The sequence below is a fragment of the Haliaeetus leucocephalus genome, unplaced genomic scaffold (genome assembly GCF_000737465.1).
Source record: "Haliaeetus leucocephalus isolate CR32 unplaced genomic scaffold, Haliaeetus_leucocephalus-4.0 Scaffold182, whole genome shotgun sequence".
In the NCBI taxonomy this organism is placed as follows: Eukaryota; Metazoa; Chordata; class Aves; order Accipitriformes; family Accipitridae; genus Haliaeetus; species Haliaeetus leucocephalus.
Window position 1 is genome coordinate 194746 of NW_010972618.1, and position 23697 is coordinate 218442.

The window sequence follows — 23697 nt, forward strand, 5'->3', positions numbered from 1 at the left end:
GTCATTTCTATTCTCATCCGTAACATCTTCATTACTTACCAAATTGAGTTTAAAATAGCATCCCCTCTTCATGAGTCAGTGACTGTTTGATGAAGAAATTTGTCGGATATCACATCCAGGAATATCTGGGCCCCACCATTATTACTAGCAATTCTTCTCCAATCTGTATCAGGGAAGTTAAAGTCTCCCATAATGACATAATTCCTGGTAATAATTTTCTCTAACAAGAGTAAAGAGATCTTTAATCCATAACCAAATCTCCCTTTGGGGATAGCTCATGACTCTGGTAGTAAAATGCTTTATCTTTCTCCAAAGTTACTTAAGCTGCACATGTCTGCATTATTCCTTTTGTACAATACAAGTGGAATAAACAATGCAACTCGTACCACTTTTATTTCTACAGTTACTAAACATGCACATTCTTCAAAAACCTATATTCAGCCTTATTTATTCCTCCACAGCCATGTTGTCTCATACTGATTTCACACTATCGTAACAGTTCAGCTGCATCAGACATTCTTGGCCGTGTTCCTGATTTGGGGAGTTTGGATTCCTTTGGCTTGTTTGTTTCAAATATAGGGGTGGGGAAAGGATTAGTGCTTTTTAAAGATCTCTCTCTCATTTCTCATTAACTACAGCTGTCTCCAAGCAAGACTGTCACACCACTTTATCACCTACATTAAAGGTGATTTTATTTTAAAGTTGTTACCTTTCCTTCTCTTTCTGGACTAGATATGCTTTTTCCTTGCCCCTCTGTCCCATTCATCTTTTTCTTCTCAAATAGGAAAAAACTTTATTCCTCAACCCACATTTCATTTTCACTAGCCAGTTCCTTTTCCTTCCAAGGATGTATCTACAGAAAGACCCTATTACGTTCTTTCAGCAACTGTCTACAGTTTCATGTGTATGCTCTTCTCAAAACCGCACCTGAACTTCAGTAACATGATTTCAGGTGTATCTTAACTCTGAATCACTTCTGTCTCAAACTCTGCTGGAAGACAAACAAAATGCCACTTATTCTTTGTTGATTTCCAGCATCTCATTATTTGTGACATTCAAGTCTTTTCTACTGCTATGACAGCTTCATGCCCTTTGTTCTTCTATTAATAAAAAATAACAAGAAGAAGAAATTCCACTCTGTAAATTCCTAATCTCCTGCAGGAGGTTACTCGCTGCTCTAGTTATGAAGCCACCTTCAGCAGTTTCTTGTTTAGGCCAGCTATGAACTAGTAGCAGCAATCATGTTCTCAGCCTCATTCCCTCTCACAACAAAATAAAGTCTCAGTAACACTTCCAACAAACCCACTTGCAGAACACACAAACTATAGCCAATTCCAAGCAACACACAAATTCCCTGACATACAGTGTCCTTCCTCACCAGGACATACACTGTATAAACCTAACACTACTGTAGTCTTAGTTGCCGAGTCCCCCATGAAGTCCTAATAACCTTGACCCTGGTACAGCTCTTTTTTCAGAAAGGTCAATCCCCTTCCAGTTATGAGCCTGCCATTTTTAACAGTCAACATTTACACTGCAGTAGAACACAGGAGTCCCCATTAGTACAGAGAATAGTAAAGATACAGAGATGAAGGCTTGGGATGAATTAAGTGAACTATAACAGATTTGCCAAAAATAATGTAAAGTGAATCAGGCCCAAAGCTGTCATATACTGTCACTGTTTATTTGCTCATGGATTTGCAATGTTTTACAGTTTGTAAAACACGCTATGATACCCATGTTTTAATTTTAAACGATCACAAAATGTAGTTAAGTACCTCGTCTCAAAATTATGAAGTATTTTTTAAAAATAAATAGGTCAGTTTCTTACCTGCCACAGCTCCAAATGCCAAAGATCCGCTCATCTGCAGAGCCTGCTGTGCAGCCGGGGGAATCTGCAAACCAGTACCTAGAACAGCATATGAACATACGTTGTAGCAAGCACTTTTCACTCAGCAGTAACAGAAGTATCAGAAATCTTACTGTTATCAAAAGCTTAGTACCATTCCATGCATTTAGCATAATATTCTGTGGGGTGTATTAATTAAAATTCTGCAAACTTCTGTATTTTCACACAATTCCTATTAATCATCACATGTACCTTCTGCAAGTCTTGCCATCAACTGAAGGCGACCAGTTGTTCCCAAGTCAATTCCAGTCCGTTCCAACTCATCACTGTCCAAAAACGAACTAGCACTGGAAGCATCAGTGCGCTCAGTTACATGTCCAACTTTCATTGGCCTACCAGCCAGCTCAAATCCATTCAGTTGTTCCAATGCCTTTTTGGCACACTCAGAGTCTGAGAACTGTAGATTGGAAAAATATAAATTCAGTAATGCTGCCTACAGGATTCAGCAACACTTCTACTGTATGTAATATCCAGTTACATAAACATTAGAAGCAGTAAATTTAAGATAATATTTTTAGAATATTTAGAATCATTAAGTTTGGAAAAGACCTCTAAGATCATTAAGTCCAACTACCAACCCAACACCACCACAGCCACTAAACGATGTCCTGAAGTGCCAAGTCTACGTGTTTTTTGAACACCTCCAGGGATGGTGACTCCACCACTTCCCTGGGCAGCCTGTTCCAATGCCTGACAACCCTCTCAGTAAAGAAATTTTTTCTAATATCCAATCTAAACCTCCCCTGGTGCAACTTGAGGCCATTTCCTCTCATCCTATCACTAGTTACTTGATAGAAGAGACCAGTACCCACCTTGCTACAACCTCCTTTCAAGTAGCTGTAGAGAGCAATAAGGTCTCCCCTCAGCATCCTTTTCTCCAGGCTAAACAACCACAGCTCCCTCAGCTGCTCCTCATAAGACTTGTGCTCCAGGCCACTCACCAACTTGGTTGCTCTTCTCTGGACACACTCCAACACCTCAATGTCTTTCTTGTAGTGAGGGGCCCAAAACTGAACACAGTAGTCAAGGGGCGGCCTCACCAGTGTGAAGTACAGGGGGACGATCACATCACTGCTCCTGCTGGCCACACCATTTCTGATACAGGCCAGGATGCCACTGGCCTTCTTGGCCACCTGGGCACACTGCTGGCTCATATTCAGCCAGCTGTCAACCAGCACGCCCAGGTCTTTTTCTGCCAGGCAGCTTTCCAACCACTGTTCCCCAAGCCTATAGCACTGCATGGGGTTGTTGTGACCGAAGTGCAGGACCCAGCACTTGGTCTTGTTGAACCTCATACAGTTGGCCTTGGCTACCAGCTAAACTTAAATGTGCTACATATTCTCCATTTAAACCAAACACACACAAGTTTGGATATTTACTTTCTCATATTTAAGTAAGAATATATTTAAATATATATTGTTGAAGCTAGAGCATCTACATATTGCAATCAATAGAAGTCATGGCTGCCGTCCTCTTTCAACACTTTCCAAGAATGACAATCACTTCCTTTGTAATCTTCTGTCATGCATTTACTGGCTCTTACTAACATATGTTCTGCTTCATGCTGCGTAACATCAAATTAAATATACCAATATTTTGTCAGTGTTAAAACTATCAAATACTAGCGACATAGTTAGTTTGGTTTCATTTGTCTCCAAGTGCCAGAGGTCCCAGTCAAGACTTTTTTTCCCCATGACAAATTGCCAGGTCAGCCAAGAAACCCAAGTTCACAAAATTAGGTGTCTAAGGGTAAAGACGAAAGATGTTTTCAACTGAAAGTTTTAGCCTCTAAAACAGTATTTCCCCCAAAAAGCTCAAATCCAATCGTTTTCACAGCATTGTGAAAACGTCAGTCTTTACTACTATCTTTGCCTGCAGAAAACAGAGTATACTATTCCATTCTAAACATGTGCATTGTTCAACCACAATACCCACAGAGAACTGGTAGAAACAAAGAAAAAAGGCCATTGTTGCATGTCCTGCAACACGACATTTCTAAGATGAGACTTAACAGATTGCTGAGTAAGCTATACTACTGCATGGGAAGGTTACACCCAGAAATTGTCCAAGAAGTCTGGCAGTTCTAGTCATACCGTAATAAATCCATATCCTTTTGAGCGTCCAGTTTCACTATCCATCATCAGCTGAATGCTTTCAATCTAAAAATAGAACAAAGCTATTTATTATCAGACATTTTGCAATAAACCACAAGATATCATAACAAAACCTGAATGCAACCCTGCCAAATATATATATATATATAAAAATGTGAAACCACTATATATTTTTTTTAATCAGTTCCTCATTCCTTCCTCAAGTCAAAATTAGTGTACAGGCAGCTAGATAGATACTTTGATACTAAAACAGAAGCAGGTAAACATACGGGTGATGTGCTTTAAGTCCAGCTACAGGCAGAGGCTTGGTCCTGATGCAACATTCTAGCAGACAATGAGTGTGCAGACATCATCAAATACTAACTGGAACATTATAGTCAAGGCATCTCATACGCTGAGAAACTCCATTTTACAAGGCAAGAAAAGCAGTTTGCATGACTTTGACCAGGGGCTTTAAGAAAAAGGTGCGTATCTTAAATAATCATTGGCATATGGGAACTCCTAGAAGTTTACAGTTACTGAATTTAAAACATATTAGTAAGTCATCCATGAGCCTTAAAATAGTGTTGGGAAGAAACAGCAACAGAGAAGGAAGAACTGAGTTTAAGACTGGACTATATGGAATGAGGAGAAGGAAAAAACCTTCACAGCTCTATATGTTAAGCCTTCTAAACTACATTAATCCTACTGCCAGACCTTAAGAGAAAAACAAAACAAGAACAGCCACATGGATTAAAATTTTTAAAATTGCTGCAATTTTCCAGGCTTTTGCACAACAGAATTAAAGGGATACACATACTGAATCTGAATAAAGCATCTGAAAAGCACCGTTTACAGTATGTACGAGCAGGGTTAATTTCCAAAGACAGTATAAAAAAATATCAATGCACTTGATAATTTGGGGGTTATTTTTTTCCATTAAGCAGCATATTAAGTATATAATTTTTTCCCTACCTAATAATGATATACCCATGATATCTTAGTTAGCACAGTAGGGCTAACATTTATTGTGACTCCACTGTGTCCTGGTTTCAGCTGGGATAGAGCTAACTTTCTTTCTAGTAGCTGATATAGTGTTATGTTTTGGATTTAGTATGAGAAGAATGCTGATAACACACTGGTGTTTTCAGTTGTTGCTGAGTAGTGTTTAGACTAAAGTCAAGAATTTTTCAGCTTCTCATGCACAGCCAGCAAGAAGGCTGGAAGGGCACAAGGAGTTGGGAGAGGACACAGCCAGGACAGCTGACCCAAAGTGGCCAAAGGGGTATTCCACACCATGTGACATCATGCCAAGTATATAAACTGGGGGGAGTTGGCCTGTCAGGGAGGGTGGATGGCTGCTCAGAAATTGGGCATCAGTCAGCAAGTGGTGAGCAATTGCATTGTGTATCACTTGTTTTGTATGTTCTAATTTTTATTATTGTCGTTTTATTATTGTTACTAATATCAATATTATTTTCTTCCCTTCCATCCTATTAAACCATTCTTACCTCAACCCGTAAGTTTTACTTCCCCCCCTAATTCTCTCCCCCATCCCACTGGGTGGGAGGGAAGTGAGCGAGCAGCTGCATGGTGCTTAGTTGCTGGCTGGGGTTAAACCATGACACACTGGAAAAAATTTCAGATTTGATCTGCTTGCTTCCCCAACGCCCCACAAAAACATATTACCATGCCAGAAAGTGGGGCCTAATATCAGGAGTGAAAAGGTGACTGTGTTAGAGCTGTACAGGACACACCACTAGTTCATGGTAGTAACATGAGCTAAAACTTAAGGAAAAATCCTCAGAAACAGATGAAAGTACTACATTCACAGTGAACAGAACTCAGACCTGATTCTGTACTTTGTGATGTAACCTGTGAAAGGGGCCCCCATTCGCAATCACATGGTGGGGAAGATATTTACAAGCTGCAGGAGCAGGATATAAGGTAGGTATTTCTTGTTTGGTTTTTTGTTTGTTTGCTTTGTAATTTTAGGTACTCACTGAATCTCAGCTTTCCTTCATAAGACCTGCCATTCAAAATCACTGGACCACATCACAAATCAAGGTTCCCATTTTTTCTCCAATACTAACTATGTATCTAAAGCCTTGTGGATGTGCAGGCACAGAAGAGCAAGAAAAATAAACAAACATTTTGCAGGTGTGAAGTTGAATTACCTCCAGAACTGTGAGTGCTCTACAACTAAACTAGGTTTTTCAGATAAACTACAGTTAACACAACATGTCAAATTAAAATTTACCCTGCCAAATGGCTCAAAAATTCCTCGAAGCATATCTTCAGTTATGTTGAAGTGTAATGATCCCACATAGAGCCTCATAGGACCAGCACTGCCCTTCTGCAGATTATTTGCCATTGCTGCTGCTCTGTTTTTCTCTGCCTAAGAAAAGGAAAAAAGAAAAATTCACCTTCTCCAAGAATGTAATAAAAAATCCTAACATAAGCAGTATACATCTACCAGATTAAAACTAACAGATTCACCAAAAGATACAAGCTGTTCTATAATCTGCACACTATCCATCAGACTTTAACTTAAAATCTACAAAATCCAAGACCATGACCAAGTATAGGGACACAACTTTCAAAAGCCCTCAAATTGAACAACTTCATGCAGAATTCTGGCATGTATCTAGTAAAATAACACTTCAGATTTTACATATGCTGGAAAGCATACCTAATATATGCCACAATTCTGTGACACTATTGCAGTTTCATTATTACTACTTTCTTAACAACTGTATTTTCAAAATGCATTTATATCTCTTTGAATTGCTTTGATTTGCTTATCAACTATGGGAAACAAAAGGTCCATGTATAATTAGCTTAAATAATCATTCTTGTTAAGGTTTTCCCAACATTCAATGGCAACCAAATATTCAAACAGCAAGTTTTCCAGCAAGATAAAAGAGGCACTGCTCAACATGAATAAAAATGAGGTTTTCAACTCCTCACCTGTGATGCTTGTACTATAATTGGTACACCCAAGACTCTCTGTCCAGTTAGTCCTATTGCCAGAGGCACTGAACTAACATCAACAAATTCTACGTAAGCAATTCCTTTTGAACGCCTGGAATTTCTATCCGAAATCATTCGCACATCACGAACCTGAAAGGCAAGTATAGAAATGCTGTTAGAGATAAAGGAAAAAAAAAAACCTCAATGGAGTCCATTTCTCAGAAAGGTATAAATAACCAGACAATCATTTGCCAAGCCAATGGCTTTGCAATTATTCTGCAAATCTAGAGTAGCATAAAGCTATCTTAATAAACGTATCCCAGAAGAAAGCTAGCATTAAAAGCTGCCATTCACAGGCAAATGTAGTATGCTACAGGAACAGGGGCAATAGAATACTTGCAGCACTGTAATGCTTTAAGCCAGAACCTTGCAGCTGATGGAACAATTAAAGTTTTTCAAAATTCAGTTAAATGAATTTTTAAATCACACCGTAACTTGCAGACCTATCTGCAGAAGACAAACTTCTGAAAAATGAAGTTGTTTAAATCAGAATTGCATTGCCATGTTTTGCATCACATCACATACTAACAATGAAATCCTGATAAATTACATTTTCATGTTCAGAGCCTTTAAGAATTAGTTGGTCATCACTCATCCCCCACTTTCACCTGTTTAGAAAGCTCCAGAAAGCCACTTGCTTGCAATTCTGCAGAATACCAATCCTGTACTAGGACAGCTTGAGGAAGTATTCAGAATCATTTTAACCTCCCTACTAATTACCTTCCCTACTGTTGAGAAAAATTCTTCTAGGTCTCTCGGTCGAATTCTTGCAGCAAGCTGCATGCAGAATACTGTTCGAGCATCCCTCTCTTCAGGGGTAAGATTATCAATAGGTTCTCTGGAAAGAGGAAAGTTCAGTTAAAAAATAATCTGAATTAAGATAACTCATCTCTGGATCATGCACGAAACTTTAAACAATCAGTACTTCAAAGTCTGATGGGGCAGAAAAACACCTGCTATATTAAAAAAGGCAGGGTCAAGAACTGAAGGAGATACCCAATATTAATATAATAATAATAAATTTACTTCTTTAACATTACTAAACATCCCATTTCAACTGTAAGCATTAAATATAACTGGAAAATTGTATTTTAAATACAGAAGCCCCAACTAAAGAGAGATGCTATTTTGTTACTCTCCAGAACAGGTAACAGTACCACTAGGGAGCCTGCAGTCAAAAAGTTGAGATGAAAGGACAGGAAAACAAAGGAAAATGGGATTAATTAGCACAAACTAGCTGTCTGAACCCTCAGACTAGTATGAACTTTTTTGGTAGCTTTGCAAACTAAAAATCTTACATCCACCCAGTCACTTCAGAGTCACTACAGCCATTGCATAAACAATACTGACATCTACACAAACAGAATTCCCAGGCCTCATTTTATAGTTTCAGCTTGTTAACCCATAAAAAAGTATGAATAGTGAATAACTACTCTCATCCTTGACACCAGAAGCACTAGATTAATTTTATTTTAATACTGATCACTAGCTGAAATTAGATGCATCACTTTTAAGGTGTTAAAGCTTCAAATCTAAAAAAATTTGACTTGTACTTAAGTACAAGACAGAATTAGCACACTGAATCCTGGACTGAGTTTCCAGTCATGTAATATGTATTTGTATTTTTATAAATATTTTTAAAAATCCCTGGGAATACACAAGAAAAATTTAAGTTAAATTATCTCAGTAAGAGTTTGCTAATGATGAAAAAAACAAAGCAAGATTATTCTCTAAATTAATGCAGTTAAATTTAACCAATCTCATTAGCAGCTATCTAAATCCAATTCCCTTAAATGAGAAGCCTAAGAATGGATAAGCACCTCCTGGATTTCAAAGGTACCTGGCTTCTCTACAAATAACACCAATACATACAGAATAGGAAAAAGTAGTATTTGTACAGTACTGTTCCATTCCATACTTAAGATTATTAATTAAGATTTAGCAGAAAAGCTAGCTAATTTAAATCACAATTAGCAGGAAAAAGATTGGGAATACAGAAACACAAAAAGCAAAGCAATACAAGTTTTGCAAACTGACATTATTTACAATTGTACACTGTTGGAGGGGGCAGGGAGAGATAGTTTATGACATGGGGAGAAAGCAACATGTTTTTAATGCTCTCCTCTCATGGGCTCTCTAAATGAATTCCAGCATTACTTGTGAGTATAAGCTGGAGAGCAAGTAGCCATGTATTATTTCATCATTACTTTTCCAACTTCAATTGGATAAAAAAAAAAACCCAAACCAAAAAAAACAAACAAACAACCCTACAAACACGTGTAAAAATTCCTACCTAACAGGGCTCTTGTCTTTTCTGAAGGGACTTTTGCTTCTGGAGCGTCGTCTGCTATAAGGAGAGATCAACAAGATGGTAAGAAAGCCTTCAAATATACCAGTCTGATTTTAGACTAAACCTATTAGTGAGCAATAAGAAGTAGAGAAAACTCAGAAACCTTAACTTGATGCTGTGAGGCAGACCAATCTTCCCTCTGATGGCACTGTTGAATTTTGGACCAGAACTATGGCAAAAGCAAAGACAGACATTACTCACCAGAGTACGTGAATTCAAGATTCCCTGTCTGTACTCACATTACATTGCAAGTGGTCACCCACCCTCGCACCTGAACTTGTAAACATTTTCCATTAGCAGCACCCATAGCATGCAAAAGCTACGTGCAGCACTCCAAACCATAAGGCACAGAATATGCTCCCTGCTCAGTTTCATCTGCATTGCAGAATCCCAGAATATGCAGGACTCCAAGGAAGAACCGAATCATGAGCCAGCAGACACGGCACATTTGTATGGGCAAAATATTCTGAGCTACAGCTACTGCTGTAATCTTCTTGATGTGTTTTTTGTCCACATGCATATTCTACCTACTGATGACTGCAAAGCAGTACCTTAATGGCCTGGAATTCAGCCTCAGAGTTTTGAGCAAAGTGGTGCTGGCAGGACTATTTGCTCAAGTCTAACATTTTTAAACTGAAAGTTTCACGAAGTTTAAGGTGCAAGTGGAAACCAAAGTAGCTCCCTGCAAACATCTGCAAGGGGCACATTCACTAATGTTGTCTCAGCACTCTAAAGTGCTATGAATATGTAAATGCAGTTTCCTTTAAGTAAAGTTCTCAATGGACATCAAAACACAGAACCATTTAAGCCAGCAGTTAACCTTATATAGACATGCCACCACAGAAGGAATCCAGTCTCTTGGCTGAATCTAATTTTAGTTCTCCAGGCTTCACAGAGGCTGCTGGAAATGGCAATCTGCCCATCGCTTCCATGTTAAGGACAGTCCTCTTGCTACTTATCGTGGCACAGGGTAACAGACTGTGACGTGAATACTAAGATTCATCCTATCATGTTCTCCCTGAACTTGATCTCCTTGTAGATACAAGGCAAAGAACAACACCTGTTAGCGTTCTTCCTGTATATCCACCGAACGGCAGAGGCACTGCTGCACAGACTGAATGCTAGGGGGTTTGTCTTTCCATCTGCACAGAATTGATTCTTTCTGCTGTGGCTATAAATTGATGTGAAAACACCCTGAAAGACACAGCATTCTGAAGACATTAAGTACTCTTTCACTAAATCCATTTAGCCAACCAATTTGTCTGATAAACATCTTCTTGCTACTCAGTGGAGCAGTAATGCTTATAGTTAAACTCAGCATCCACAACAAGGAGGAGGATGCTTTAAACATGTCATGACACAGGTGGAAGTAGTGGGACAAGATCCAAAACCGTGCTGGCCAGGTTAAAGCAAGGGAAATATGGCCCTGTATAACACTGGAAAAAAATAAAGAAAAAAGATCATTTAGAAACTACTTATTAAGAAAAAATAACTACTTATTAAGAGAAAACAAGACATAAAAAACAGGCACATGTAGAGATGAGATCACTATTGATCAAAAACGGACTTATTTTTTTGCTTAGGATAAATTACTCCACTTCCTACTCAAGTTCAGACAAATGACTGCTGAGAGCATCCATTCAGGTTCTACAATGTCTACAACACATACTGCCAAAAGCTGCATTTGGCAATGTTGGTACCAATTCCAGACACTGGCTTCTTATCAGAGATGGGATTACCTTGCATCTTCATACCTCCTGATGTAGAACATTGTGTTCTCCATTTCAATTCAAATGCAGCAAGACAAACCAACTTCAGTGACTCCAAAATATTAACATGCAGACCAACTACATTATGGTCAATAATCAAGACCATGAGTTTTTAAGGAAAAGGTGAAAGAAATGTTTTAGGTGTTTGTCTAAACCTAATGAAAAAAACCTGAGAAAATACACAGTAACGGCTTTCAAATACATGCACAACTTCCAAGGGGGAAAAAACAAAAGCGCCCCACACAACTCCAAAAATCTCTTTTTCCTTTTCACTCTTGAAAAATTAGTAGTATCTTATTTACATGACTACATGGGAGCAACATTAAAAATCCCCAGCAAACTAAAGCCATAACAGACCACTGGAACAGACTGAGGAGAAAGCTGCCTGGTCAAGATGATGGCCAAAGTTACCTTCTTAAGATCCTTTTTCAACAGTATTTTGCGTGATGCATTTCTTTGGATTTTTCTAAGGAGACTTGCTTGTACAGCTGTAGATCACAGAGGGATTTTCTTCTTTCCTTCTACTGCCTAAGAACTCTTTGCAACTGTTGCCCAGTTCCCGCTATCATGTATGGAAGCACCAAGTCACGCGCAATTTACGTCTAGGGGTTACCTTCTTCATAAACCAAATGCACTAAGTCCTGTATATAGCCAGAGCACAGCTAGGTACATGTTGTCCTAAACCTACATGATGCCACATGGCCCAAGAACAATAGTCAGGTCAGAAGATAGCCAGTAAAATACTAGCTTTCACCTGCTTAGTCCTATCTAAGACTCCACTAAAAGAGTCTGAGACAAGGCAAGCTTTAGCAAACAAAGTCCAGGAGAATCACGATGAACTAACTTTCAGTCCTCGCAGAATAACCCTGTTTTCCCAGCAGCTTTGCCCAAATTCTTGGTTCCAGAATAGCAACAGGACAGTCCAAGGGACTTGTACTGTGCATTAGCAGTAGTTGGGATTTGTCAGACAGATGTCTAAGCAAGAATACTTGGTCAAGTCCTTTCTCCTAAGAGACCCAAAAACTGTAACACTTAAGGGGCAAGATATGCCAGACAAGTAACATTAAAAAACCCTGAGAACACCAAGCAATGCAAGCCACTCACCCAATTTTAAAAAAATCAAAACATTTAATTACTATCTTATGCTTAAGTATGACAAATTCAAAGTCCTCAGGTTCTCTGTGGCACACTTCTCCTTTTCCTTCAGAATTACCTACACTAGACTGTCTTCTCAGTATTTCAGAGACACAAATTTAAAAAAAAAAGGAAAAGAAAAAAACAGCCACAAAGCATTCGAACTAGATATTGCAGTCAGCTACAACCCTGCCTGCAGTAACACCAACTCAGAACTGTCTGAACAGTCCCACAAGATGAGATTCCAGATTCAAATTCTCCAGCCAAGACGACCATTCAGGTAGTTACTTTTGAAATACTAAGCTGATGGCACTGCTACAGAGACAGTTTCTCCATATGGAAGCACCATTTTTGAAAGATCCAAAGATATCTGATCCAAAGGAGTCCAGTGATGCAGGAGGCTTCACCTCCAGAACTTGTGTTTCTCTGGAAGTCAGCACCTGTTATGCAGCTTTTAAAGGCAAGTATCTGCATTGAAGAGTCCTGAACAGGAAATGAAGAGTTCTCCCTCGTATCTTCTGACGTCCTTCTCTTTCACAACTTCTGAGCCAAAACTAGAATTTTGGAATCGCATTAGCATGTGTATCACTTCAACAGCATCATCCATGACCTGCAAGTGAACGACAGTCAACTACTGGCTACAGAGCAGTCAGTACCAATGCCTCTGGGACGTACATAGTTGTTCTATACCAGTCTTCCACTAAACTATTTTAAACACTAAACTTCTACTTGGTTAAATGAAAGCAACAATTCAGCAACTGAAGCAGAGAACACAATGCTTCCAAACCAATAAGCACAACCTTGTATCCTCAGGGGATACTAGATTATCTCGCTTTTTTTGTTCCCTGTCTCTCAATACCAGAGAAATTGCCCAGAACACCTATGGAAGAGTATCAGAACAATCAAAAAGACCCCTTGCAATCATTTACCTTACCAGCACAACATATTGTGGATGCATTAAAACAGGCATGGGTTATTGTAGTAACAGCCATATTTTCAACCTCTACTTGAGAAAATTATTTTGGAAGACCAGAACACTGAAACTCCCAAATTTCTCCAGGTAAAGAACCTCCTCACCCAGCGATGACAGGAAAAACAAAGAACAAAACCCTCTGAAGCAGCTAGGAAAATGCAGCAACTCCCAACCAAGTGATGAGATCAAGGACACCCTTTCCACACACCACCATGCTGGAGGTGAGAAGACTGGCAGGCTCTGCATATGGAAGGCTGAAGATCTTGATCAAGGTCCTCTGTTTATGAGGCAGTCTACAGCCACAACAGTGGCACTGGCACAACCCAACAAGCTACTGTAATGTTACAGGTGCCAAAGAGCTGCAGAAAACATGCCAACTGCGCACAGCTGAAATCTTCAGAGCTGAAGCCCAGAGCAGCTTTACAGAGGCTCTGACAGGCCTGATACTTGAGACAAAGTAAAAGCAGGGCTGATGTGCTCTATGATCCCCAAGTACACAGGACTGATGGAAGCACAGGATGCCACTGCATCTTAGTAGAGCCAGGAGTTGCAGTACGTTTTCACTACGAAAATGCCAACATCCAGGTGACTTAGTGCAAAATGAGACCCTGAGACCTCAGGCATTTTTTGTTTGCATTCCAAGAGTACCAGAAGGAATGCATTCCCTGGATTAGGACCCAGCCACCTAGAAAAACATTCATGTGCAGAAAACTGTACAAGCCTGCAATTTATCAGAACGTAAACACTGTCTTCCCAAACATCTTGAGAGAGATTTCTCCACTGCAGATGACATTACATGTCACACTAAAAAAATACATCCTTTTCAAATGCCTGCTTCTGACATGATCTTGCATTCTGAGATTTGACAAACAGTTGAGATGAGACCCAGACAAAAGCAGTACAAACAGCAGCCTCGGGTAATCAATGAAAGCCAAGCATACAGCCCAGTTCTCACTGTCTTTCCACTTCTTTGAAGGCAAAAAGAGGTGATGACGAGCAAAGGGGAGGGCAGGAATACAAAACAGCAGAAACATAGAATAAATATCTATGAAAAGATACTTTTTGAGAAATGATTTACCAATGTCAGGAACTACCTATAGCAGAAGTTTTAACAAGCCAAAGATCCAAGAGGAACCGAAGAATTCTTCCACAGCCTCTAAACAAGTTTGAGAAAAAGCAGGGCAAATAACGCAATGCATGGGCATTACTAAGACAAAACACTTCCAGTTTGGATGCATAAGCACAGGAAGAGTTTATGCTGTAAGTGTTTAAGAGCAGCAACCAAGTAAAAACCTTTAGTAATAGAAGCAAAAGGCTGTATGAGCCTGTAACCAAAGTCATAGACCACTATTCATTTTTTGACAGTTAAACCATCAAGTTCATATACTGAAGACAGTTGGGACACATAGAAAACTTGCTTGTTATTTTAACTTTCTGATAAACTTTGTTTTCCAGTCAGTTGTACACATTCTTTCACTTGCTTTTGCATTTTTCTGCGCTCAGGTAAGAATGAAAACTAGAAGGAGGAACTGGATATGTTACTGTCCTCTTTTTCACTCCGTATTTATTGACACTCTTCAACCTTAACCTCTCACCTTTTTTTGAGATGATTAATGACCAATTTAGAAAGCAGAGAGTGAAACTTTAAGCTTCCACATCATACACTGAAGCAGCACACATGCAACTCTACATAACCTACTAGGGACTTCTATAGCGGCCTCTGAATCTGCGGTCTCTACTTCTAGAACGGCTGCGTCTGCGTTCTTTGCTTCTGCTCCGTTTCCTTTCCCGGCTTCTGCTCTTTTTCCTTTCCCGATCTCGGCTCCGTTTGCGTTCCTTACTTCTGCTCCTCTTCCTGTCATGGCTTCGACTTCGGCTCTTGCTCTTTTTTCTCCTGAGAAAGAAAAATACAGCTTTTGTTACACACATTCAGTGTTATTTACCTCACATTCCATAGTTCCTCTAACCTGATGTCACAGACATTGGTATTTATACATATTTACTTTGTTAAATGGGTGGTTAAGCATGTCAGCAATCTTTTAAAATTTATCATGGGCAACAAAGTGCTCCAAAGCACTTTTTTATTTTAAATTTTGTAATCACTAAGGAATGCTTCAAGGAAGACTAAAAGGACTGAAAAAATATTTCCTGCATTAGATCTAGTATATACTAAATGCAGTACTTCATGTCTCTTTCAAACATACTTTAAATACACTATCAAGATGCCAAAAATAAATTTTATTTTTACAGCAAAGTAAAACAAAACACAACAACAATAGAAAGGAAGAGGCAAGTTTGAGGGAAAGGAAGGCAGTTTTCTCTTGATACTCCCTGCCATCAGTCATAATACAGTGCCTAAGAGTTTTGCTTCCTACTTGCTACTCCCACTCATAAGTCACTTGCTTTAAGTCTGCAGATCTTACAGGTTTGGGGAACACTGCAGATCTTCATAATTTTAACCATTTACTTAGAAAATGTAAACTTTTAAAATCTGTAAGTCAATTATACCTCATATTTGAAAACCGGTGAGCCACTGTTCCATTCTTGGCAGGCTACTTTTGGGTTATTTGCATATTTTTTTCCCCTCTATCTCAGTCTTGGACCATAAAAACTTAAGTCTCCTAGTTTTTTAAAATATACGTATGTATACAACACGTTAAGCAGATGCTCAAGCAATTACTTCAGTCAGTAATTTACCTCAAACTAAATTTTGCAAATAACCAACTTTGCTGCTAAACTTTCAAAATTCAAAACATCCTTCGCTATTGAATTTTTCCTCTCCTCCTTTTGGGTCTTCTGATTACATACACCATCTTTTTTCAAAATGGTCACTCATACATTTAAAAACTTTGTATGCCACCACCCCTTTTTAAAAAAGTTCATCCCTGCTACTTTCTACAGCCATGTGTAAACAAGGACTTCTAGTTAGTTTCAATTACTAAAGTAAAAAATCTCTCAGCTACCACATCTGAGTCTAATCATCACTAGCAGCTTTTGCTCTCCAATCTCCACCTAGGACAACCTACTAAAACTATCTTAGTATTTATCTCAAGAGAAACATTTTGTGATTTGGTTCTAAAACTAGAATATTCCATTTTTACTTTATTATTTATCTACAATACTCCATCAGTTTCTCTAATATTTTTGTATGGACAGAGAAGCTGCTGTGTCAAAACCTGATTTTCAGAAGCTTCACAATCTCTGATAAGATGACACCATCCAGAATGATCTGCACCAACATCACTTAACATCCTACTGTAATGCAGTCTGTGACAGTTGGGTACACATAGTCTCTCCCACTTAGGATCCATCACTTACCAATATTTCCCTAAGTTAAAACCCTCAAACATTCACTATCGCAATAGCTCTGAAAAATACTACCTGTAGCTCAATATACTGGCCGGTACCAGTAACTAATAACTGCAGCTAGTCTTCAATAAAAATAGCAACTATTCACTATCCAACTGTGAGCTGAACCATCTTTGTATGCAAAGACTCCTCATAGTCAAGATCTGCGTTCCACCTTCCAATCATGATTAAACTGGACATACAGTACAGACATCTAGTAAAACTGCAGATTCTTAATCCTTCCCATTTCTAAACCAGCTGCACACAGAATCTAGTATTTTTTAGTTGTTGATGTTTGCCTATATACGCCTCAGTCTTCAGCAACAAAGTACACTGTCACAAATCACATACAAAACAGGTGAACAACAGCTGTATGGAATCAAAATTCTGCGACAAAAACTACATACTATCAGAGAACTGCAGTACAAGAATAACTAACCTTCTAGCAATTGCTAACTCGAAAACTGAAATGGGGAGACACCACAGGAGCAACATTTCTGAACAGGGATGAGGGTACAATTAGGAATGCAGAAAAAGACGTGAAACTCCACACAACAAACAACACTGCAAAAACAACAGCAGCCAAACACCTTGACTTTCTTCTATTTTACAATAATACATTTTTTTTTTCTTCTAAACTTAGTTTACTGTTCTTCTGAATTAGAAATACAAACTCAGAGCATACAGGTCCAACCTGAAAATGGGACCATGGACAGAAATATAACAGATGTTATTGCTTTAGTCTTAAAGACATTACAGCAACTAAGGACATGAACTGAAATACATTCTAGTATTCTCATCATTCTACCATGAACCAAGTTCAGAACCAATTCTAAAATGTAAATAGCACCACTTCTCTTTCAGATCCCAGTTTATACTTTGAGACTAGCCATCCAAACAAAAGCAGGGTTTTACACGCCATGTATATATATTTTAAAGCAATAAAAATTCAGAACTTAAAAAATATTGGGAGCAGCTGCTTTTGATGGGGTTTTATAAGTCTCAGTATTTAGCATGAGAACGATGTTTACAGTATTGTCTAGAACGCAGATATAAGGTGTAATCAATTTTAGATTATTAGATTCCAATATAAGTCTGATGCTGGAACTGGACTTCTCATTTCCCAAATATTTATACACCTGGAAAGAAACATTCTTTGGATGTCTTCAGCATTTCATCTGTATGATTTCAGAAGATGACAACAGCATACATGCTGACTTCTTAAGTTAGCTGTATATTACAAAAACACACTGGTTACTGTTTACTCAACTATCAAATCCATAATTATTCTTGGAATTATTATTATTCCCTGGAATTATGCTTCCTGAAGAAGGCGGGCTCCTACTTTAGTTCTTTAAAAAGGTTATAGTATAATTGTATAAAGTTTAGATTAGAAACAAAAAATTTAGAAATTTTCAAAGCAGCGCAGAGGGTAGAAGCACCCTAAACCTTTTCAAAAAAGCCCTGGTATCTTTAAATGCTTTGAACTGTTCCAAATCACATAAAATTCTACACCAAATGCATTTTTAAAATGCAAAATCCATTGCATTGCTGAAACAACAAAAAAGAAATTAACTATACTGAACCTACTAAGTCTGTATTTTTATTCAATGCTAACATTAAATGTTCCTACAACTTTGATGACATCAGCAACAAGGGCATAACTACATTTGTAAACTAAAGAAAATTTCATAATTGCTGTAGTTGCAGCAATTGCAAATATCAAGCTTTTCCATTTTATTTCCCTAAACACTACTCACATGCATTCACAAGTTTACAAAAATCAGCAGCCTCCCCCCCAAATGTACAGAATTGAGAAAATACTTACTTCTTGCTGCGTTCTTCATGGCCATTGGCACTGCTCAATTTGTTCTCATCCTAAGCAGGGTTGATAGAAGAACATCGTGAGGACGAAGCGGAAACATTTCAAGTGGTCAAAGGGTAATGGGAATAGGAATAAGAAAATACAAAACAAAAATTTTAATACTAAATTACTTGTTTACAGTTTAATGTGGAAAGCTTTAGAAAATTTAGGTAGCATGTTTAACCACTTTGCTGTTTAAATTTAAGTCATACAATTATAAAATACAAGACTTAGATCATTTAAAAGTATATATTAAATTGTAGATACTTCCTTACATGGTTTAGAGAGCAAGTTATCCTGCAGAATTCAGCACTCAAGTGGTTAAATGTTATTTCTATAAAATGTAAGTGGAAGTTTCAGGTTTGTGTGCCCCTTTGATCAGTACCAAGGCTATATCTCTGCCTAAGCCCCAGTGGCTACGCTAGCAGCCAGCCACTATCGATTTCCTGTGACCGATGCCATTCCCGAGATCTTCGCTCATTTTCGTTGAAGGGTTGTAAGAGCTTGATGTCACCTCTGTCACACATCTCGCCCTGAAGCAAACAGGGATTCACACTGCTTTAGTAACGTCGACTCCCAAGAAAGTCATCAATAATCCACCAGTCCAGCCTAAACATTCCCTATTTCCATACCTGTTTACATGGAAAATATCCATGTTAAACCAGGACACAAGAATTTTAACATAACAATTTACAAATGTCTCTTCAAGATTTTAATGTAACTGCTAAATATTACATAAACTAAATATACCACTTAAAACTTACAAGTGCTCATCCAAAATTCATGACATGGTTGTAATAAACACTGCAGAATAGACTAACAATAGCTGCTATATAATTTATATACTTGCTTTACAGTTTAATCACATCAGTTACATCAAAAGTACAATTCCTAAGCAACTTTAACTTAATATACATTTCTTGTGAAACCAGTGCTAAAGCATGCATAAAGTTAACACTTCATCACCATTTGGTGAAAACCAAAAAAAGACAGTATTCATTTGCTGCTGGTTTAAGTAAAAGACATCACTACACTAATTGATAAAAATTTTGCATAAAAATTGACATTTCCTAATTAAACAACTAGGACAGACGAATACAAGAGCTTCTTTTAGAACGGCACTGCAGACTGTGATACTGTCTTTTACTTGCTAAGAACATTCTATTCAGGGATCCAAGAATTTCCGTAAATTCGTTCACTCAGCAATAGATTTCCATCTGCCCTGTTAAAAGATTAACCACCACCAGTCTTCTGCATTAAAAGCAAGTCTCTCTTCTTGCACTGAGCAGACTGTTCAAATATTTACTTGCCATGGGACTGGTGAAAAGGTTATTCTTGGAACCCTGCTGTTTTCCCAAACCACTGCATTCACCTTGTTGCTATACCAAACTGGACCTGGTAATTTTAGGAGAGGTTTTTGGTTTCTTGGTTTTGTTTTTTGTTTGTTTGTTTTGGGTTTTTTTGCTTGGTTGGTTTTGGTTTTGGTTTGTTTTTTTTTTTAAACCTAGGGGACCACGGTACAGCGATACGTCACTCAATTACTACCTTATGATTGACAGTTCACACTGGAATCAAAGGTGAATTCATGGGAGTAGAGGTGAGATATCGTTAGGCAAGTCTACAAAGAGAGATAGATGGGCATTTATTCATCACGCTGAAGTGAAACTACTGCACAATATAATTACATTAACAGTATATATTTACTTGTAAGTTACATGTAATGCATCTCCAATAAGATAAATCATGAGGGCTCCAGGGATGTTAGTTTACAGTTCAGCAGTAGTTTCATGAATAATGCTAAATTAAGGTAAACAGGACCTCACTGGCACATTTTTCTCACCTTCTTGTAAGGAGCTTCAAGCATTGCTTCAATATCAATATCATCAGCCATTTTTCAGGACACCTGAAAGAAGAAGCAAAATCCACCTGAGATGGAAAACATTCTTGGACTTTATATTCCAAAGGCTTTTGCTTAAGAGGCCATCACTGCATTGGCTCAAATTCAGAGAGCAGCATCTCAGAAGACACTTCCAACAAGAACTGGAATGAAGCTCTGCTGAGTGAGATGATAACGTGACACAAAGCAACTACAGCTGCGAACAACAAAACGCTACTGAACACAATTAGCCAGTGGAAACCCCAGAGGTATTACACCTATTTCTTTCAAAACAAAGACCACAGATTATTTATGATACAGAAACACAGGTCTAGTGGCCATCTTGAGAAGTACTAGAGCTTGACCAAAGGACCCCAGAGAGACATGTGAAGAACACAGAACAAACATTCAGGCAAACCTGTTCACAGCTTCCTACATTTGCTACCATCACATTTACTAATCTGAAGACTTACAAGTGAACACCATGGTCCTTTCAGAAATGTGGCCTCCTGCATAATGGGGGCCACAGAAGAAACAGTTACCAACCAAGCATTAAGAGCTACTAAAGCATACACAAGATCCACCCAGTCTGGAACTTCAGGTTTCAGACAAAAAAGATCCACCATGCCACATAGCACTAGTCACCACAAACTTTTTTTTTTTTAAATTGTGCCTCTTATTTTTCAACTTCAACCCCCTCATGTAATTTTGTGTTTATTATACTCTGACTCCCTTTGGCATTTGATTTCCTTTCCCTATGTAGGTATGCTATTAAGAACCTCTCAAGACACTCTGCACTGAAGTCTAGAGACTCAACCTGCTCAAGTCTCTTAATAAAACAGTTTCCCTCCTTTTTCTTTCTTAAGCTCAAAAATGGACAGGCCTCTAGATCCAAGTCAGATAGCCCAAGAGTGAAGATTTTCCTGCACATGTGCCATAAAATAGATTTTTAATCATAAAGGTTAATTCTTGCACCTTGCTTACAGGCATTGCTGCAGGAACTGTGCTGTCCAGAGACTTGGCCAGCATAATGAAATCGCTCCAACATTTCAAGATCCTTTAAGCTGTTCATTCATAACCAAGAACATTATACCAGAGCTGCATAACATGTAAGAATCAAGTCACTCCCCCACCCACATCTGATCATCACCCATTAATACAATCCTTTAGCAATATCAAAGCACTGGAAGTGCATATTCAACTACTTAACCAAGGCACACTAACCTCATTTTCAAGAGGTGGTAAACTCTTGGGCTATAGTGCTATCACTTACAAATATGATCAGCCTTAGTTTATGTGTAATGGATCAATTTTACTTTTTACTAGATTATTTACATTCAGCTTTTTAAGTCATCTACATACACACATATGATTTAATTCATCACTGCTCTACCAGTATTTGCCATGAACTGAATGTTACGTGTTCTTTACATGCCTCTCCTGAGTCCTTTGGTAGATCAGTATTATTAAGGACCATGAAAAAGCACCAGGCCAAACCCAGGATTCTACAAGAAAATTCCCACCAGTGATAACTCCCACCCACAATTACATTTTCATGTGTGTAATTTAGCTAACATATCCAGCTACACCTGGGGTGGAATTCTTCATCCTGAAGAGAGGCAGCCAAAGGGGGAGTGAATGGGGACCATAATAGACCACCAAATCATGAGTGGCATGGAAAAGTGAATAGAGAATGACTATTACTGCATTTACCCAAATAACAAGAGTGAATGAACTATCATCCAGTCAGTTCAAAACAAAGGTCCTTATTCACACAGCATTCAGCCATAGAATTCACTGCTACAGAGCCCTGTGGATGCTAACAAAGAAAAAAAACACATGCAGCGTTCAAAAAATCCAAAACAAATAAGCATGAAAGTTTACAGAAAAAGCTTTTCATTAAACAAAGACATGCCTTGTGACCCTGAACCACAACTAGCTGACAACTAAGAGCACACAGGGAGTAGTATCACTGTATGATTGCCCTGTGTTTTTTAGTCATTTACTGTTGGCCGCCATCACAGGTGACATCCCAAGTTACATGGACCTTTGGTCTCACCCCATGCAACCTGTGCCCTTTGTACTCTGTACAAACAATTTCATTGCTATAATACCATGTTTTTATCAGAATACCTTCTGTTCACATAACACAGACCTACTACCAACTTTGCAATTCAGGTAACGCATATGATGATGCTACATATAAAGTTATGCTTCTTTAAAAAAAAAAAATAACAAATAGAAGTCCTTATTAACTTCAAATGAGTAGAAAATCATGACAGATTCTCAAATATCTTGCACTAAACACTGAAGAAGCTCAAAATAGTTTTCCTAAAAGCCTTTCAGCCTGCTCAAAAAAAGCTGTATATGCCTGACATCTTTGTAGAGAACAAAACACACCACCACCAAACCCAAAACATCAAAACAAACAAGGCAAACAAGGAATGAACTACACTTGAAACTTTGCGGGTCCACAGAAAACCTAAAGGGACATGAAATTTACTGCTACTGATCTCGCCAGTATTGTGAAGGCAGATTCCATCTCTTTTTGCTGTATTATACCACATAAAAAGAGTTCCTCTCCCGGAAATTATTTGCTTTGGAAATTCCAAGAAAAAACAACTCCACTCTCGCTTTGCAACCAGACTTCTGGAAAAGCGTCAGGAACGTTTAGGGAGAACGTCGACACTTCGAGAGGGAAGCTCAGCTCCCAGCGCCAGAAGCACCTCTGCTCAAGCGGCCTCCCACCCGCGATCCTCCGCACACTCCCCAGGCGGTCGGAACGTAGTGAGCTCGGATTCTCCAACACACCGCTGCGCCAGAACCCACCCACCCCATTCCGCCGGGGCTCCCCACCCGCTCCCAGCACCGCCCCTCACCCGCCCCCTCCGGAAGCCTTCAGCCCCTGCGCGCCCCGCCCGAAGCGCCGTCCACCGAGCCCCGAGATCCGCTCTCCCGCGGTGGCCCGGCACCCTCCCCTCATTCCCCGCCCCGCCTCCCAACGTACACAATCCCGGAGCCGGTCCCTGCCGCTCCACCTGGGCCCTGCCGGCGGCGGCTGCAGGGCCAGACCCCCGCGCTGGCGGGGGCCAGTCACTCCGCACAGCGCCATCGTGGGGGGAGCCCGGGAGGGACAGCGCCGCGGCAGGGACAGCCGGACCCGCCCGCGACGTGGCCACAGAACAGCCCAACCCTGCTCGGCCGGCCCGCGGCCTCGGGGCGTGGGCAGCCCACCGGGCGCTCCGGCGCCGGAGAAGCACTTAGGCGGCCGCCAGCGGGGAAACCGGCGGCGGCGGCCGTCGAGGACGAGGCCGCCCCGCCGGGGAGCGGCGACCATGGCGGCGGGAG

The 23697-nt window shown here is 39.4% G+C and overlaps 1 protein-coding gene across 6 annotated transcripts in view; it reads right to left on the reverse strand.

Moving 5' to 3' along the window:
- Positions 1-23697, reverse strand: part of RBM39 (RNA binding motif protein 39) — a 33915-nt gene that overhangs the window by 9805 nt on the left and 413 nt on the right. For 2 of the 6 annotated variants that reach the window (XM_010564519.1, XM_010564517.1), the window contains exons 2-12: positions 20314-20376; positions 18438-18487; positions 14961-15155; positions 9489-9554; positions 9329-9382; positions 7756-7873; positions 6973-7125; positions 6263-6400; positions 4003-4068; positions 2102-2306; positions 1832-1909 (exon numbers count right to left, since the gene is read on the reverse strand). In XM_010564519.1, the coding sequence (XP_010562821.1) occupies positions 1832-1909; positions 2102-2306; positions 4003-4068; positions 6263-6400; positions 6973-7125; positions 7756-7873; positions 9329-9382; positions 9489-9554; positions 14961-15155; positions 18438-18487; positions 20314-20364 (1174 nt within the window). In that variant the 5' untranslated portion in view covers positions 20365-20376. Of the gene's footprint in view, positions 1-1831; positions 1910-2101; positions 2307-4002; positions 4069-6262; positions 6401-6972; positions 7126-7755; positions 7874-9328; positions 9383-9488; positions 9555-14960; positions 15156-18433; positions 18488-18858; positions 19106-20018; positions 20092-20313; positions 20377-23697 lie in introns of all 6 variants that reach the window. The other 4 variants (XM_010564522.1, XM_010564518.1, XM_010564520.1 and 1 more) reach the window with 4 other exon arrangements.